The 19571-nt window shown below is 37.5% G+C and overlaps 1 protein-coding gene across 2 annotated transcripts in view; it reads right to left on the bottom strand.

Annotated features, from left to right (window-relative positions):
* The window catches only part of SLF1 (SMC5-SMC6 complex localization factor 1), an 80363-nt gene that overhangs the window by 14048 nt on the left and 46744 nt on the right, over nucleotides 1-19571 (bottom strand). For both annotated transcript variants that reach the window (XM_062212411.1, XM_062212410.1), the window contains 6 exons: nucleotides 19221-19274; nucleotides 18203-18361; nucleotides 17221-17384; nucleotides 13967-14098; nucleotides 11980-12145; nucleotides 1849-1996 (listed from right to left, as the gene is read on the bottom strand). In XM_062212411.1, the coding sequence (XP_062068395.1) occupies nucleotides 1849-1996; nucleotides 11980-12145; nucleotides 13967-14098; nucleotides 17221-17384; nucleotides 18203-18361; nucleotides 19221-19274 (823 nt within the window). The remainder of the gene's footprint in view (nucleotides 1-1848; nucleotides 1997-11979; nucleotides 12146-13966; nucleotides 14099-17220; nucleotides 17385-18202; nucleotides 18362-19220; nucleotides 19275-19571) is intronic.

Below are 19571 nucleotides of genomic sequence, written 5' to 3' on the forward strand. Positions count from 1 at the left end.
CCAGGGCTGGCAGGCATTTGTGGAGTGAAACAGTAGATAGGAGCCGATTTGTGAACTCTCTCTCTCCTTCCCTCTGCCTTCCACTTTGCCTCTCAAATTAAAGAAATAATTTTTAAGTGAAAAATTCAGAGTATGAATAAAGGAAACACTGAAGCTGACATATAATTGAACCTTACTACTACAAGGTCTATTATTTCATGCTTTGGCTAAACTCTAACTTATTTTCCTTAAAGGCAGCTACACTGACAGTCTGGAAAGCCTGTTAATCTTGTCCCAGTTCTCCAAATCAAGGATGTTTCATCATGGAATGAAAACAGGGAGTTCTGTTAGCCAAACTTAGTTTTTATTCTAGCAAATAATGCCAGAATTCTGCTGTTTCTGAAAAGGATAAAAAACATTACCTACTAGGAATGGTGAGAAAGAAACGATAAGAACAGGTTCTGCAGGAAGATTGAATTTGAGCTAAGAAATGTTAAAAAGTCACGCAACAAAAGATAGCTAGTCCACAAAAGGAACAGTAATCACCCTCTCAGCTCAATGAAAAAGAAAGAGAAAAATGAAAGGAGATAAAATGCTTTAGATAAAAATCTTCTTAACTTTAGTAGTATAAAAAGAGACCTCTCTTTGCAGAGGGCATCATCGAATAAATCCTGAACTCAGTTATAACTTGGATTCCTATTCCAGATTCTCTCTTCAAAGTATTAAAGTGATTGACAGCATATTCAAGAACTTTTTCTGTATAGAAAATCAAGATGCACTGAAACACGTGTAACAAAAGAGAACACATATTTGGCCATCTGAAATATAGACAAGCACACTGAAATTATTTTTTTTTTTAATATTTGAAGGTCACAGAAAGCTCACTTGGTATAAAATATGTTCACTTTAGGAACTGAGGCTTAATGAAACAAAGAAAAGAAAAAAAGAGAGAAAATGGGAGAAGTCAGACTCTTCCTAAACTGGTTTGAGGATGTACATAGGACCCTTGAACACCTCTCTTAGTTTGGGTGGAACTTCAATTCTGTCATCATAGCACTTCAAATGTAAACCCCCCTCCCCCATTTAGAGTAAACTTCATAAAGCAGATAATAGGAGGAGGAAAAGTGGTAAAATTGTGTCTATAAATTATTTCTATGTGTATCACCCATACTCATTTCATGTTGGGAGAACTAAGCTCTATGGAAAAACAAACCCACCCTTCTTTATTATAATGAGAAAAACTGCGAAAGAACACATACATGGGGAAATTGTTTTAATCAATGAGATAATCCAAATCAACCCAAGTGGCTTTATAACATAGAAACTTATGAATAAATTTCATTTCTAAATACCATGAAGTGTTCATAAAGGATAAGACCCAAGAACTGTTCATATGGCACAAATAAGATCAGAGAATGATATGACTCTGCTCGACTTGAATGATTACAAGTATTAAAATACTGAAAATTGTTCCTAACACGTGAGATTCTAAAAACCACACATAAAAGAGCAAATTTCTCTCTCAAATGAAATGGGAAAATATATGTGAGGGAAAGGCTCCTGTAATGTTCAGAGGACAAAAGAGCATGAATGTTTAATGTTTAGAGGACATACAGAGCATGAACTATACTACAGAAAAATGCTAAGAAACACCAGGAAAGACATTCTAAAAACATTAATTTTGGTTATCTGCATGGTAGTATTACGGGTAATTTTTTATCTTCCTTTTTATATTGTCTGTGTATGTATCCATAATTATTTTAAGGAAAGTGTCACATAAACATATGTTAAATATTACAGACTGTTTAAAGGAAATTCAGACTCAAATCCATAATGGGGCCAAGAAAAATGCAACATAGACACACTTACCGTCACATGACAAGGAAACGTAGCTTCCCAAGTCATCAGACATGTGTCGCATCACATTTCTACCCATCTTAAGACCAAGGAAGATCCAATAATCTATTGCAGCTCCAAGAATTCCAGTCAGTAAGTAAGCTAGCTCATGTTTGAAGACCTACCAGATGATGGGGAAAATGTTACTTACATACATTAAAACAAAGGATTTCAATCAGTATTTATTTTAAATACCTGTTGAGTTAAAATTTATGTATTTATAAATACAGGGCATGCTAATGCTAAAACGTATTTTTAAGAATCCTAGCAGGGGCTGGCGCCGTGGCTCACTTGGTTAATTCTCTACCTGCGGCGCTGGCATCCCATATGGGCACCGGGTTCTAGTCCCAGTTGCTCCTCTTTCAGTCCAGCTCTCTGCTGTGGCCCGGAAGGGCAATGGAGGATGGCCCAGGTCCTTGAGCCCCTACACCCGCATGGGAGACCAGGAAGCACCACCTGGCTCCTGGCTTCAGATCGGCACAGTGCCAGCCGTGCTGGCCATTTGGGGAGTGAACCAACCAAAGGAAGACCTTTGCTCTTTCTCTCACTGCTATAACTACCTGTCCAAAAAAAAAAAAAAAGAATCCTAGCAAACTAGCAACCTTTTTTTCCCATCCTCTGCAACCATCCCTCTCTTCTTTTCTAACTCTTTCTATATAAAAACACACATTAGTGTCTCTGTCTCTCTCTCTCTCTCTCTCTCTCTATATATATATATATATATATGTGTACACATACACACACATAATAGGCTGAGTATTCCTTATTTGAAATGACTGAACCAGAAGAGTTTTTGAGTTTTGAATATTTGCATATATGTAACAAGATATCTTGGGTATGGACCTGAGACTAAAGATGAAATTCACTTGTTTCATATTCACCTTATTATGTACATAACCTGTAAAGGTAACTTTTTTTTTTTAACTTTTATTTAATGAATATAAATTTCCAAAGTACAGCTTATGGATTACAATGGCTTCCCCCCCCCAACTTCCCTCCCACCTGCAACCCTCTCCTTTCCCACTCCCTCTCACCTTCCATTCACATCAAGACTCATTTTCAATTCTCTTTATATACAGAAGACCAGTTCAGTATATACTAAGCAAAGATTTCAACAGTTTGCCCCCACATAGCAACACAAAGTGAAAAATACTGTTGGAGTACTAGTTATAGCATTAAATAACAGTGTACAGCACATTACAGACAGAGATCTTAAATGATATTTTTTAAAAATTAATTAATTTTCTATGCAATTTCCAATTTAACACCAGGTTTTTTTTTTTCATTTTCAATTATCTTTATATACAGAAGATCAATTCAGTATATACTAAGTAAAGATTTCATCAGTTTGCACCCACACAGAAATGCGAAGTGTAAAAATACTGTTTTAGTACTAGTTATAGCATCACTTCACATTATAACATATTTTTAGTGTATTAGCATTTTAACTGTGACCTATCTGGTACTTCAAAAAGTTTTGAAGTTTAGAGTACTTTGGACCCTGGACTTTCATATTAGGGATGCTTACCCTGTAAGAGGAAAACAGATAATAAAATTTTCTAGGAACTTTTGAAATAAGCTTTGAACAAACTTTTAAAAATAATCTTATTTGATGCTATCAAATATTGGAGTCAGGCAATAATTCTATAAAAACAATGAGGAAAACTTGGTGTCTATGAATTTCTGTTAAGAGGAATATGTATGACCATAAAAAAGGACTGATCAAGCCACTGTTACCATTATATACACTATGGTTCTCTAAATGACATTTTCCAGAAAAAGGCTTAAAAACACAATAAATAAAAACTTTAGCAGCCGGCGCCGTGGCTCACTAGGCTAATCCTCTGACTGCGGCGCTGGCACACGGGGTTCTAGTCCCAGTTAGGGCGCTGGATTCGGTCCCGGTTGCTCTTCTTCCAGTCCAGCTCTCTGTTGTGGCCCAGGAAGGTAGTGGAGGATGGCCCAAGTGCTTGGGCACTGCACCAGCATAGGAGAGCAGGAGGAAGCACCTGGCTCCTGGCTTCGGATAGGCGCAGTGCGTCAGCTGCAGCACACCGGCTGTAGTGGCCATTTGGGGGTGAACCAACGGAAGGAAAACCTTTCTCTCTCTCTCTCTCTCACTGTCTAACTCTGCCTGTCAAAAACAAAAAAACAAAACAAAACAAAACAAAAAAACTTTAGCAAACAAGATGTCTATCTGCTATAAAGAAATACACTGGGGACTCACACTGTGGTACAGTGGGTCAAAGCCCCGGCCTGAAGTGCCGGCCTCCTATATAGGTGCCAGTTCCAGTCCCAGATGCTCCTCTTCTGATCCAGCTCTCTGCCGTGGCTTGGGAAGGCACTGGAAGATGGCCCAAGTCCTTGGGCCCCTGCACCCACGTGGGAGACCCGGAAGAAGCTCCTGGCTCCTGATTTCTGATTGATTGGCTCAGCTCCAGCCATTGCGGCCATTTGGGGAGTGATCCAGCGGATGGAAGACCTCTCTGTGTGTCTCTACCTCTCTCTGTAACTCTTTCAAATAAATAAAAATAAACCTTTCTGTTTGAAAGAAATAGATTGATAATCCATAAAACTTACTATCAACTATGAAGATGAAAAGGCGTGAAAATAATATTTTAAAAACATCTTTAATTTAAATATAAACACTTTTTCAAAATGACATTAAAGCTAGTTGAAATTCCTATATTCTCAGTATTGGTTACCTAGACATGTTGGATGCATGAAAAAAAAATCATTAAATTAACAGTTGGGTAGAAGACATCTGAAAGGTTTTAATAAATGCTATGGTATCCAAATAGATTATAATTGCTGTGTTCTGCCACCACACTATGTCTAAATCAGGAGTAATGACAGAAATCTCTATCACTCTGAACCCTCAGTGACAAATGGATTTGTTTCTCCTGCCCTCAGCAAACAAGTTTCTTACAGGTATATATAGCATTTTCTTAGGACATAATTCCGTACTGTAAGCAGTTATTAGATAAATGATTTCAAATTGGAAGTCTATTTCTGGTCTGTGTGCAAACACAGGCAAATGGTCAGGTGACACACACATCAGGTTTGCTGAAAGTGTTTACACAAGGAAAACCTACAGAATGGGGATCAGTAGCAGGTGTGCAAGTCCCTTTTCATCCTACCACACTGTATTGCATTTTGGCAGGACTGGGTAAGGCTGAGGGGAATTTTAAGGTGAATGATGAACACTTACACTTAGAAGAAGCACTGCCCTTCTGATAGGATCAGCAGCCATGAAGCACAGCCTGATGCCGCCAGATCAAAATTTATGATTGGGTGTCAGCGCCACCCTCCAGTGTTTCCGTCTGGCAGCTGTAGCTGTGGGGTATGTGGAACTAGCAACAGGAATGGCCAAAGCACCAGCACAGCACTTCCCCTTTGTGTGATCTGGAGGGCTGGGGACTTGTGCCAGGCTCTAGAGAACTTTGCAGGAAACCTCTTCCACTTTTTGTAAAGCCAACATATAGATAATAACTTTAAGCAAGTTAAGTTTTACCTTTCACTGCTCAAGTTATGAAAAGAACGTAAAACAGGACAATGAAAATGCATACTTCAATTAGCAAATTGATCATGTCCGTATGCATGTCACAGAATGTTTCTTCCAACAACATATGATTTGAACATCAGTAATGATACCACCCAGGAGGCAAGATAATGGTAAACCTTGATTTCTAGAAGTACTCCCTATCTAATGGGGGCACAGTCAATCAAGATCACTTGCGATACCAGGTCCTAAGACTCTGTATAGGGAAGAAGGATGCCAGCCCAAGGAATTAAGCCTCAAGCCACAACTGAGAACTTCATTTACTAAAAATAACATTTTTTTTTTTTTTTAAAAAGAAGACAGCTCCCTGATTCTGATAACGACGATGACCCTTTCCAGAAACCCACGAACAGTGCTCCTTTTTTTTTTTTTTTATTTGACAGATAAAGTTGGACAGTGGGAGAGAGAAAGGGGTTCCTTCCATTGGTTTACCCCCAAATGGCCGCCATGGCCGGTGCTGCGCCGATCCGAAGCCAGGAGCCAGGTGCTTCCTCCTGGTCTCCGATGTGGGTGCAGAAACCCAAGCACTTGGGCCATCCTCCACTGCCTTCCTGGGCCATAGCAGAGAGCTGGACTGGAAGAGGAACAACTGGGACTAGAACCCGGTGCCCATATGGGATGCTGGCGACCCAGGCGGAGGATTAGCCAAGTGAGCCATGGAGCCAGCCCCTAAAAATAACATTAAAACCAACCAGTTGGGACTTAACCATTTTTCTTTACACAACATATATACTTACATCTGAAACCACAACTGAATATTAATGTTGCTTAATGCTAACTTTACCCTGACATCAACATTATTAAGCAGTTAGAGAGTGGTAGGAGTTCTTTCAGGGATTTTGGAAAATGACTGTAGCTTCTTTACCACAGTAAGAAAGATCCCTCTGAAGTTATTTTTATCTGTATGTCACCAGCTAAACGTGCCCATTACTATATACCATAATGGCAAATGTTTTAGAAAAAAATACTTTTCCATCAGGTTCTTGGATTCTCTAGACCATATTTTTAACTTTGGTACTAACCGTTACCATGGGGCCCAGAAACTGTGCTCTGGACTATACTCACTCACTGTCTCTTTACCAAGGTCTAAACAACACTACTATCTCCAGCAGGGTCCAAGTGCTTCAGAATGTGACTAATAAGAACATGGCAAAGAAACCAACAAAGAAAAGCTTTCTTAGAATCCTGAAATGTTTGCTAAAGCTGTAAGGATGGAACACAAATACACTAAGAATTAACAAAGAAATAAAAGATATGATTTGCATATATGGCATACATTTACCTTAGAATTCCTTTCTAGTATGTTAAGCTCTATTACCAGACATTCTGTCAATACAATTCTCTATTACCTGCCAGTACATGTAATTTTCATTTTATAAACTTGGCAATCTTCCAAGCATTGACTAATCTGTAATATATATCAATCTAGCACCTTGGCCTTCTGAATCCCAGGTTAAGGATTTCTACAATATCCCACTGCAATACATGACAAACCACTCTGCTGGAAAGATGTAATCATAGTGCACATACTGTGCCTCTTCCTGTTTTGAATACTGGCATTTGAAACATGAGAAAGTGTGTTGCAGTACAGACTTGGCCTCTAGTCAAGACTTCACCCTAACAAGCTGTGACACCTTGAATAAGTTGCTTAAACTCTTGAGCCTCAATTTTCTTATCTTTAAATACAAGCTAGCTTCCATTTCTACTTATAATTGTAGGATACTCCTTAAACAGCACTTAAAGATATCTCAAAGAAAAGTGGGACTAACCACACCAAGCTTAAGCCAAATTTGTAACTCCTCCATAACCTTGACACAGCCTACCTCTGCTCTTTGCCAAGGAAGCCCAAAGCTTTCTCAGATTAATGACAATGAAATTCACTGCCATTGTGTCACTCTGTAATACTTGCTGATTGACATTATGACAAAACAATATTAGCATAAACTGAGGACTTCTGTTTAGCTAATGACTTAAATTGAATGCTTCAACTCAGCAAATCAAGAAACAAATGCTTTACAGTACGGAGAATGATGTCTGTGAACATGCATGGAATTCTTGAAACCAGAAACTGCCAAAAAGATTTAATTAAGTACAAGAATGAATTCTAGCAAAAAGGTAATACAATAAAAAAGCTGTTTATGTGAATTTAAGCAATTCAAATGTTAAATAAAATATTAATTTGCAAAATTTAAAACCAGCTCTCATATTACAACTGATGCTACAATTTATGCAGACTGCCTCACAAATATGTTGCTTTTATTTATAAATCTGAACAAAACCTTCAAGTTAAATATGTATAAATCTGTTACTATTTACATCAATGCTTTTTGAGTAATTTCTTATCTATGGTACTTCTTTTGATGATTTAGTAAATTGTGAAAATGTCAGTTTTATTGTTGTTTTCAGTTACAAATGAGCAATTTCATTTATGTAATCAAGTGGATGAAAAAGAAATGTTCTATAATGAAGAAATATTTTCTATCTTTAATGGTTCTACAAAGAGTAAATAAAAAGGCAGATGGTAATTTATAAGGATGCTATCAGTTTCGTACTCAGCTGGCAAGGAAGTACAGAGTTCTGTTTTGGCTGAATATTTTCAATTTTTACATATTTGGACAAACATACTCTTATAATCATATATATATATGTACTACAAAGTGCCTACTCACCTGGTTATTGTCACATAATAGGATTATTTAATCACAAAGTTTAGTTACACCTAGGAGTAACCTTCCTTTTTTAATGCCGATTTACGAAAAACAAATTAATGCTCTCAAAAGAATTTTCTTTTCAGAAGTATGCCTTAGACACCCATTAAAAGAATTTTCGAAAAACTAGCAAGGACTTCTGTTTCTGGTAATGAAGACTTAGGTTAACTCAGACAAATAGTTCTATAGAAGAAAATGAAAAATGCTGGATAAAATAAGTAAAACATCTCCTGAAAAATAGCTAAGTTATGAGCAACTGGTAGGCCAAGATCTAGGAGACAGTGAGGCACTCAAAGGGAGCTAACTCTTCCCCATGTACTTTTGCTGATTTCATCCAAAGAGTTGAGATGCAGAATCATGGTTTATGGACCCAAGAGAAAAGGGATTAAAAAAGGCATAGCCCAAGGGCAAATCCCCATCAGGCTGAGACCCTAAAGAATTTCACCCTCAGAACAAGAGTGAATGGAAAGCAAAAATGCACATGTATTAGTAGTTCCTGACTTCACTCACTTGGACTGTCCAGGGTTACTCGAGCAGAGATCCTGGATTAGGGTGGTCCTTCCCTACTAGTGTACCCAGGCACTCGGCAGAAGTACACAGAGATGCTCACTAGAGGACAGTCACCTGTGCTCCAGTCTCTGCCACAAATGGTTTCTACTAATTTTTCAAAGGCAATTTAAACTGCACAGCAAACGATATACAGCTCACAAGGAAAACTGAGACCCAAGAAAATAAATAGAAATAGAATACTAGAAACAGATTCATGAAATAATGACATGAAATAATGAGACCCAGATCAGTAAATAAGCATTATTGTCATGTTCTAAGACAAAAGAAAACCTTGAAAATTTTGTAGGGAATTATATAGAACATGTGATAATATGGAAGTAAAAAAGTCTAGAACTGGAAAAAATATAAAAATTTAAGAACTGTTATGTGTAACAACATATTAGATGTAACTGAAAAGACAATCAGCGGGGACAGGCGTTTGGCCTAGCAGTTGATACAATGCTTAAGACACCTCTGTCTCAAACCTGACTCAAATACCTGACTCAGGCTTCAGCTTGCAGCAATGCAGATGCTTGGAGCCAGTAGCGATGGCTGAAGTGACTGGGCTCCTGTTACCCCTATGAGACCTAAAATGAGTTCTGGATTGAGTTCCAGGCTCTCAGCTTCAGTTATGCTCAGTTCTGGCCTTCGTGGGCATTTGAGAAGTAAAGCACTGGATGTGAGCTCTCTCTCAGTGTGTCCCTCTCTGCCTGTCCCTCTGTTTCTCAAAATTAAATAATTTTAAAAAATCAGTAAACTAAAATTGGATGAAAAGATCCTATCTGGAATATTACAAGTATGGGGAGGGAATATATATATGTATGTGTACATATGTATGTATGTGTCTAGGTATGGTTGATCAGAGAGTTCAGCCTCCGGGTTAAAAAACAGGATATAAAAGAAGAGGTATAACCAAGTTTAACTGGAATTTAAAAAGTAGAGGACAGAAAATAAATCTAAGAAGTCTTTGGGGAAAAACTAGATGATCAATTACACTGTATCATCAGAAAGTTATGAAAAGATAAAATGAATAAACAAGTCAACAAAGTAGATTCAGGAAACTTCATTAAAGCACTTATTAAGCTTCTGTAACAGGCAATATAGAACACTGAGGGCAATGGGGAAAATAAATATTCTGGCCCCTAGAACTTATAAAGTTCAGTAAATTTTAGAAAGCAGAAATCATATGGGGAACATTCAACTATAATGCACTATTAAAAATTACCAAAACAGTACAGCCAAACAAGTAAAATCCACTGGCAATAACAAAACCCATCACTTTAGAAATTTTAAAATACTCTTTTAATACATCTCTTAGATCAAAGGCTAAATCTAAATTAACAGAAAACACTTACGGGGGGGGGGGGGGCAGGTGGACCATGAACACCTAAGATTAAAGTATCAAAACTATGAGATGAATATTAAGTTGTACTCTAAATGTACTTCATATAAAACTACATGTGTTATTAATAAAGACCAAAAAGGAAAAAGATCCAAACATTCAAGACAGAAAAGAATTAAAGAGCAGAAATGAATGATATAACACCAAAAAAGTAGACAATAGAGCCAGAAAGGCAGGCCATTTTGAAAAGGAGAAAGGTGACTAATATTACTTTGCACCTAAAATGTGTTACTTTATGTTGTTATACACATTACATGTGTTACTGCTTTTAATATTCCAAATTATTTTTCTGATGCTATACTTACTAAGTCATTACATGTTAAATTTCTATTGACAGGTGTGGGCAGCCACAGGCAGTCGCCCCTTTTGTTGACACTTAAACATACGGATGGAGACATCCTGGCACAGACAAAAGGCTAAGGAGATTCCAGGAAGAGGTAGGAAGAACCGTATCTCACTGCTAAACTTCTCACAAGAGATGATGTAGATAATCAGTCACATCTGAAACCTGAATTTATCACCTATGTGTTTTACTATACCCTTGTAATCAATGATTGATAACATTTTGTGATTTGTTAAGCAGAAGAACAGGAACTCTTTGTAACCCCAAAAGTCTTTTGGATATGTAAATCTTTTGTGTGCCTTCTTGTATACAACTGATCATGTTTAAATACTACTGGATTTATTGAATAAACGAGCTTTGACCAGGATTTGTCTTGGCTCCATTCTTTGCGTCCTTGTCCCTGCATTCCCACTGTTTCAGGAAACCCGGTTCTTTGTGCTGCAGGCCGGCACAGACAGGCAAATGAAGCAGTATTTAACTCTTGCCATCCAGAAAGGTAGTTTTAAAAAGTAAGCAGAATTGGGGCCGGCACTGTGGCATAGTGGGTAAAGCCACCACCTGCAGTGCTGGCATCCCACATGGGCACTGGTTTGAGTCCTGGCTGCTCCACTTCTGATCCAGCTTTCTGCTAATGTGCCTAGGAAAGCAGCAGAAGATGGTCCAAGTTATTGGACCCCTGCACCCACATGAGAGACTGGGAAGAAGCTCCTGCCTTCGGATCGGCCCAGCTCTGGCAGTTGTGGCCATTTGGGATGTATACCACCCAATGGAAGATTTCTCTGTCTCTCTCTCTCTCTCTCTGCCTCTCTGTAACTCTGCCTTTCAAACAAATAAATAAATCTTAAAAAAAAAAATAAGCAGAACTTACTAGTAAATAGATCTAAAACTGTATCATTGACTCATCATTTATGATAAATTCTTTATGAATTGAAATGTACAATAGTAAAAAAAAAAAATCAACACTGGTAAGTAACTATAGATTTCATAGCAGTAGCAACTAAGTAACTGTCCCTGGCTACTGCATTCAAATGTGAGATGACATAGGAATCAACCTCCAAGGATCTTTTACCTTAAAACTACATAAACTACAGAGAAAACGACGGCCTACTTGAGTACATTTAAAATTTTTTCGAGGAATTCAAGGAATAAAAGAATTATGAACAAGTGCATTAATTCAAAGTATAGTCATCCCTCAGTATCCCAGGCGATTTGGTTCCAGGATTCTCCACTGATAACAAAATCCAAGGACATTCAAGTCCCTTAAATAAAAAGGCTAAGTATTTTTATAAAACCTACATAATCCTCCCATAAACTCTGAATCATCTCCAGATTGCTTATAATACGTAATACAGCATAAATGCTACTTAAGAAGTTGCTATACTGTATGGTTTAGGGAATAAAGATAAGAAAGTTTGTATATATAGATGCAATTTTTCTGAATATTTTTAATACCCAACTGGTTTAATCTAAGGATGCCCAAAGAGAACCAACTGCTCTATTTGCACAGATCATTATTCATTTGCAAATTAATCTTACTTACATCATTAGACTTGCATTTTTCTTTGTGAGAATATATAGTCCATTCCAAAAGCATATTCACTGGTTTGGTCAAAAGCCCCGAAGTCTCACTTCCTGACCAAAAGATTTCAAGAAGAACTGCCTTTCCTGTTATTTTCAGACTCTGAGAATCTGACCAGTCATACAACCTAATGAAAATACAAAAATATGAATCTTAATGTACATTTCATGACAGTTATTAGACACATCTGTCAAAAAGCAAAACAAAAGTTAGCAATTTAAAAAATCTATTTTATTTGAAAGGCAGGGGAGGGGTTTGGGTAAAGGAGGGGTGGAGGAAGGTGAGACAATAGCTGGAGATGATGGGCCAGGCTAAAATCAGGAGACAGGAACTTAGTCCAGGTCTCTCATGAGAGTGGCAAGAACCCAATATTTGAGCCACCACCTGCTGTCTCCTACCCAGGGTGTGCATTAGCAGGATGCTGAAATCAGGAGTGGAGTCAGTACTCAAATCCAGGAACTCTAATATAGGATGTGGGCATCCCAAGTGGTGTCTTAACTGTTACGCCAAAATGCCTGCCCCACTAGCAATTTTTGAATATAGAAAGATCGTAATAGGTGCCTATGTTGAGGTGTAGTTGGGTAAGCCATTGCCTGAGATGCCAGCATCCCATATGAGCACCAGTTCAAGTCCTGCCTGTTCCACTTCCAATCAGCTCCTTGTTAAAGCAGCTGGGAAAGCAGCAGAAGATGGCCCAAGTACTTGGACCCCTGCCACCCACATGGGAGACCAAGATAGAGTTTGTGGATCATGACTTAAGGTTAGCCAACCCCTGGATGTGGTGGCCATACTGAACAGTAGATGGAAGATTTCCCTCTGTTTCTCCCTCACCCTCTGCAACTCTGCCTTTCAAATCAGTCAATCAATCTTTTATTAAAGAAAGATAACATATAGATCATAACAATTATAATAAATATAAAAACAGCCTTGTTTCCATAAAATTAACATATACACAGTAATCCATCTGCAAGTTTGAGAGTAGGAACAAAACTTATCACAGGTATTGAAGATTCAGGTAGTTGTTCACTTGAGCATTCAATTACTAAAGACTCTTAAAAATATACAAAGGTTGGAAAATGAAAACACTAACCCAAATAAACAATTAAAAATAAAAATGTGGGCCGGCGCCATGGCTCACTTGGCTAATCCTCTGCCTGTGGCACCGGTACCCTAGGTTCTAGTTCCGGTTGGGGTGCCGGGTTCTAGTCCCGGTAGCTCCTCTTCCAGTCCAGCTCTCTGCTGTGGCCCCGGAGGGTAGCAGAGAATGGCCCAGGTGCTTGGGTCCCTGCACCCGCATGGGAGACGGGGAGGGGAAGCACCCAGATCCTGGCTTTGGATCGGCACAGCACCGGCAGTAGCGGCCATCGGGGGAGTGAACCAACGGAAGGAAGACCTTTCTCTCTGTCTCTCTCTCACTGTCTATAACTCTCTGTCTCTCTAACTGCCTAAGTCTGCCTAACAAAAAAAAAAGAACACATATACCTCATTTCCTCTGAAGTATGTGTAGAAATATGTTTTAAAAATAATTTCTGTGCCAGTGTTGTGACGTAGTGGGTAAAGCCACCGCCTGCAGTGCCAGCATCTCATATGGACACTGTTTTGAGTCCTGGTTGCTTTACTGCTGACCCAGCTCCTTGCTACAGCCTGGGAAAGCAGAAGATGGCTCAAGTCCTTGGGCCCCTGCACCTGTGTGGGAGACCCAGAAGAAGCTCCAGGCTCCTGGCTTCAGACTGGCACAGCTCCAGCGATTGTGGTCATTTGGGGAGTGAACCAATAGATGGAAGACCTCCCCCCCCACCTTTGCCTTTCAAATAAATAAATACATATTTAAAAAATTTCTTTCACAATATAAAATGAGGTGACTTTTTAGGAATGTGTAAATGTTTAATGAAATGGTATATAAAAACTCAGAAATGTAGGAAAATGTGATTCTATGATTAAAACTTACTTTTGACTCAGATGCCGTACTTCACTTTCAACTAAATTAAAGAAAAATTTGAGTAGTGTCAGGTAGAGTACTTTAGAGTCATTGATATTTTCTGAAATTTGATGACAAAAATTTTCATTGAAAAGGCAAGACCTGAAAAACACAAAGCCAACAATCTAAAAACATACAATTAATTCACTGTGTAGTTTGTGTACAAAGTGTTTTTTAGAATACTTTTAGAATTCAATGAAATCGTCAACAAATGTCATTCTTAATATAGATTTAATTTTTTCAATAACTAATATTTAATACCAGGTTCTCCTTTGTACTCTTTATTTCACCAAGAGCAAATTATAAATTTCATTGAGTACTTTTGATCCAAATGACCAGCTATGCTTTCAGCTTAAAATATTTGTCACAATCTCTCTCTCTCACCAAGATTCTTTGTTCACTATTTAGTAAACGAAGGTTATTTAGTACTACTTTTCTTAAGAGTTTTTAAAATTCAGTATTTTATTTCCTTTCTGTCTTTTACAGCAGTCCTATCCAATATAAAACTTTGTGAACACAGGTAAGTTCTGCTGGACACCTGAAATGTGGTCTGTGCACCTGAAGACTTTAATTTTGAATCAGTTAATGTTAATTAAATTCAAACATAAACAGTCATATGTGGCAGTGGCTACTGGGCTGGACAGTAGAACTCTATAGTGTATTTTTAAGGAGAATATAAATTACTTAGACTTAGAAAGAATCTAGGCAATAATACTTATAATAGTCTCCCAACTTTCTTGTAACTATATCAGCAGGATGCTTGTAACTTTCTACCTCTGTCTCTACTTTTTGAATATTGTATTCTCAGGTTAGGAGCATCTGTTGAAGCTTTTAAACTTAATAATTTATTACTTGAATGTGTTTTGTAAGATTCCCCATCCCCATATAGTTTTTCAGATTTTCTGAAAACTTTCAGAGACACATAGTTTTTTTTTATTTTTTTAACACATCTTTTGGAATATTTCAAGCCCATACAACAGTAGAGAGACTAATGTTATTCAGCTCATTTACACTCCTATTGCTTCCCTATGCAAACTTTGGCCACTTCTGTTTATTAAAAAGTCTACTTGAAGGCTGCCCAGATTCCATTTCCTATAGCACTAAGTAGTTAACCCAAACATTCATTAAGCATCTATTATGTTCCACGCATTATATCAGATAACGAGGATGGAGATCTTCCACACTGGTGTGAACAACAAACTTAACTCATAAGAAAGGACAAGAATTAGGAAGTGGCATCTGAGTTGTATTTTAAAGGGTGATAAACAGTTTGCCAGGTACACACACACACACACACCCATATATTTATAACTATATGCATACAGAAAAACAGAATAGGAAAGGTGACAGGAAAGGGAAGACAGGCAATAGGCACATTTACAGGGGTAAATCATGACAGGTTTTAGTGTTTTACCAAGGAATATGAACTGTCTTCTGGAGATGATGTGTGAGGCAATGAAGGACTTTAATCTTGGAAATCATTTTGGAAAAAGCATACTAAGGCACTTTGAAAGATAACTTAAAGGGGAAAAAAAGTTGAATTAAGATCAGTAAAGGGGCCAGCGCTTTGGCACAGCGGGTTAAAGCCCTGGCCTGCAGTGCCAGCATCCCTCATGGGTGTCAGCTCAAGTCCCGGCTGCTCCACTTCCCATCCAGCTCTCTCCTATGGCCTGGGAAAGCAGTAGAAGGTGGACCATGTCCTTGGCTCCTGTACCCGCGTGGGAGACCTGGAAGAAGTTCCTGGCTCCTGGCTTCAGATCAGTTCAACTCTGGCCATTGCAGTTATTTGGGTAGTGAACCAGTGGATGGAAAACCTCTCTCTCTCTCTCTCTCTGGAACTCTTTCAAATAAATAAAATAAAACTTAAAAAAAAAAATCAGTAAAGTAGGTGTTCCAATAGTTTATATAAGAAGCAACGGGAACTTTTAAATAAAGGCAATGGTTGTGAAGGAGGGAACAGATTTGGAAATTAGGAAGGTTGCTGGCCACATACACATATTCTTCACAGCCTCGACTTAGTCTGGGGCTAGTACTGTTTACATCTCAGTCACCTTCAAAGTACAGGAACTGTTTTTTTTTTTGTTTTGTTTTGTTTTAAACTGCTGAAATAGACTATAGAGCCTTACTCCCAGTAAGTACTCAAAAAACATTTGCTGAAAGAATACTTTGAAAAAACAATTCTGTTTAGCTACTTAGCCAGTAAATGAATCTTTATGATTTCAAACAGCTAACCTGGCCAGTCAAGTTTCCTTTCTTGTACTATCCTGGACTTTCTAAAATTGAACACCTGGATACAAAGAAAGATCTTCCCTGATAAAGGGAAGATTTGTCAGAGTAGAGGAAATGATTAGTTTTGTTATGGAGGGAAAAATGGGAAGTAGGAAGGATTTCTAGAGACAGTAATATTTGTTAAAAAAAAAGACAATGTAAAGTCTAGACAGATTACAGTGTGTGGAGAGGCATCAAAGTGATGAGATATTTAGGCAGCATTAACCTGTGCTTCAGAATACAAACTTCTAAAAGACACTGTATACAATTATAAATGTTTACATTTTCATGACCAAAATTTGGTAATATTTGTACTGAGTAAATCATCTTCATTTTAAAACAAAGCAAACTGCCGGCGCCGTGGCTTAACAGGCTAATCCTCCGCCTTGCGGCGCCGGCACACCGGGTTCTAGTCCCGGTTGGGGCGCCGGATTCTGTCCCGGTTGCCCCTCTTCCAGGCCAGCTCTCTGCTATGGCCCGGGAAGGCAGTGGAGGATGGCCCAAGTGCTTGGGCCCTGCACCTGCACGGGAGACCAGGAGAAGCACCTGGCTCCTGGCTTCGGATCAGCACGATGTGCTGGCTGCAGCAGCCATTGGAGGGTGAACCAACCGCAAAAAGGAAGACCTTTCTCTCTATCTCTCTCCCTCACTATCCACTCTGCCTGTCAAAACAAAACAAAACAAAACAAAAAACAAAGCAAACTAAAAATTTTGATTAAAATGTTAAAAGTAATTTGGCCTTCCAGTAAGTCAGTTTCATGAGCTCACTGAACCTCAAAAATAATAAACAATGTAGATTTGCCCTTCTTGTGAATTTTACCATAAACCCAACACACAAACACAACACATCCATTTTCTAAAAACAGAAGTATACTTCTTTCATCAGTATCCAAAATAAATGGATGGCATAACAACTTAAGACGAAATTTTGTATCCTCACAGGTGAATGCCCTTACCTGATAAGTACTTCTACTAGGGACCAGGCTCCTTTCATACAAGTTGGACATTGAAACAACTCTAAGTAATATCTTGACATGGCTGGGGACTTCCAAGGTGGATGCAGGTGAAGAAGAGCTGACAATATGTGAAAGTATCGACCAGAAAATGTATCTATGTTATCCTGTTATTTAAAAATAAACAAAACATGATAGCTTAAAGTACTGTTTCACCAGGTAATTCAGTACAAAACTAGAACAATAATCCCAGAATAACACATAAATATATGTTTGGAAAAAGCAGATCAGATGGAAATAGCATGTTGAGCTAATGAAATATTACAACTGGCAAAAGTACACTCCAAATATGTTATCTACATGTTAGGTAATCCTAGCTATTAGGGTTCACTTATATAGCATGTCCACTTTCCATTTCATTATTATAGTAAGATTAAGATCTCCCAAATGTCACCTGAACGAAACTAAAGGTAAGAAACTTTCCATATAATATTCTTACTTATCACCAATATTACTGTGACATAGTTCGCACCTGATCTGTTTTCCCACTGGCACCTTGGTAAAGAACATTTAGAAAGCTACCTCTGAAGAGGTATTCCTATTGACTCAGTTTAGGGAGTAGGTTTATTTGCTATGCATACTATTTAGACAGGGCTAAGGTACCAAATGGCATTCCAAATTACTTTAATCTGATTCAATGTTTCATACTTTCCTGCCATGGGAAAAATCAGATAACATGTTCCAAGAGAAAAGTAACCTTGAAACTCTGAGAAAATAATAAGCTTAAGCATTCAGAGTATAATCTTGTACACAGTTAAACAGAAAAGAAGTGACAAGTGGAAACTGTATTTGCTAGAAATATCAGGGCAACAAAATTGAAAGGAGAAAATTGACAATAAACACCAAAAATGAAGAAGTTTCCACACATGTCAACATTCATTGAAAAAAAAAAAAAAAGATTATAAACCCTGAAGGCTCTTCTTACCTGTAGAACGTTCTCTAGAAGAGCATGAAGAAGGCACACAGGAGGAATATAATGTGCTTGCAAAGAGGAAAGCTCTTCAATAGCTTCCTTAAAGAACTGTCCTTCTATGAGGCTTTCGATTAAATTTAATACACCTCTGGGAAATTCAGTATTTTTAACCTAAAAAAGGAAAGATTCCATTACTCAACAAAAGAAAAAGTAAAAATTCTATGATCAAATCTTGAATTACTAAAGTTAATGGCCTCATCTATAAAATAAAGATAGCTCTTACCCTCACTCTTTGACATGACAAGGTTGTCATTTGGTTCAAAAGAGTCATGTCTATGAATATATTTTGCAACAAGGCAATGCAAAAGTACACATTATTGTCATATAATTTTCTGTTGTCTTAAATAGTAAGGGAAAGTATTACCTCTAAAAGAAAATATTTTAAAGAAATTTGTGAACTTTGATCAATAAAGAGGTCAAGACCTCAGTTAGCTAAAACTGAATAGTTTTTTAGATGCAAAGCTGAGTATGTACATTAATATGAACCTTAAAAAGTTTTACCAAATATATTCTCCTTCAGTCAAAATATTTATAACAATATTACATTAGTTGAGAGTGAAAAATAACCACTTTGAATTAGCCGAGAGTCAAAAAAAATACCCTGAAAGACACATGAAATAAAACAATCACCTCTAAAGGAATGACTAAAGATACAAGATACTTTTGTAATTACTGTATCACAAATTTAATATGAAATAGGCAATTGGGAGTTAAGAGATGTGACAAGAGATACATACTTCACCTCTCATAAGCACCGAATAAATTCTATAATACTTGTGATGAGTTTTTATTACTGTACAGAATGTTAACCGAAAAGTATTTTTCATTTCTAATAAGAGAAACTACATTTAAAATTTGATAAGAAGCTTTTGTTGTAAACTCTTCCTTGAAATCAAAATAGCTAAAAATAACAAATCAAAAAGCAGCTTTTTTTTTTACTCACAATACCACCTTACTCCAAATTCCTTACCTCTATATTGTATACTGGTTGTTTATCTATTCTAATGCAGTTGTATCTGACAGCCTACAAAACAGCAACCACATAATTAAAATCTTACAATTTTAGGTCAAAAAAATACATTTTACCTTACTAAAGCACAGAACGTTAGCCAAACACACAAAACAGATTCTGGAACACATTAATAGCTATAATCAATCTGTTCAAACTAGCAACTTCCATCATTTTAGGGTAATGACACTTTCATGAATATGAATTTCTCTACTTTCTCCTTCTAAATTAAAATAATTTAAAGGCTAAAGTCACATTCACTTTGAAGATCTGAAGAGGTCCATTCATTGTCCTTTATATTTTAATAATTAG

The sequence above is a fragment of the Lepus europaeus genome, chromosome 15, assembly GCF_033115175.1.
Source record: "Lepus europaeus isolate LE1 chromosome 15, mLepTim1.pri, whole genome shotgun sequence".
Lineage (NCBI taxonomy): Eukaryota > Metazoa > Chordata > Mammalia > Lagomorpha > Leporidae > Lepus > Lepus europaeus.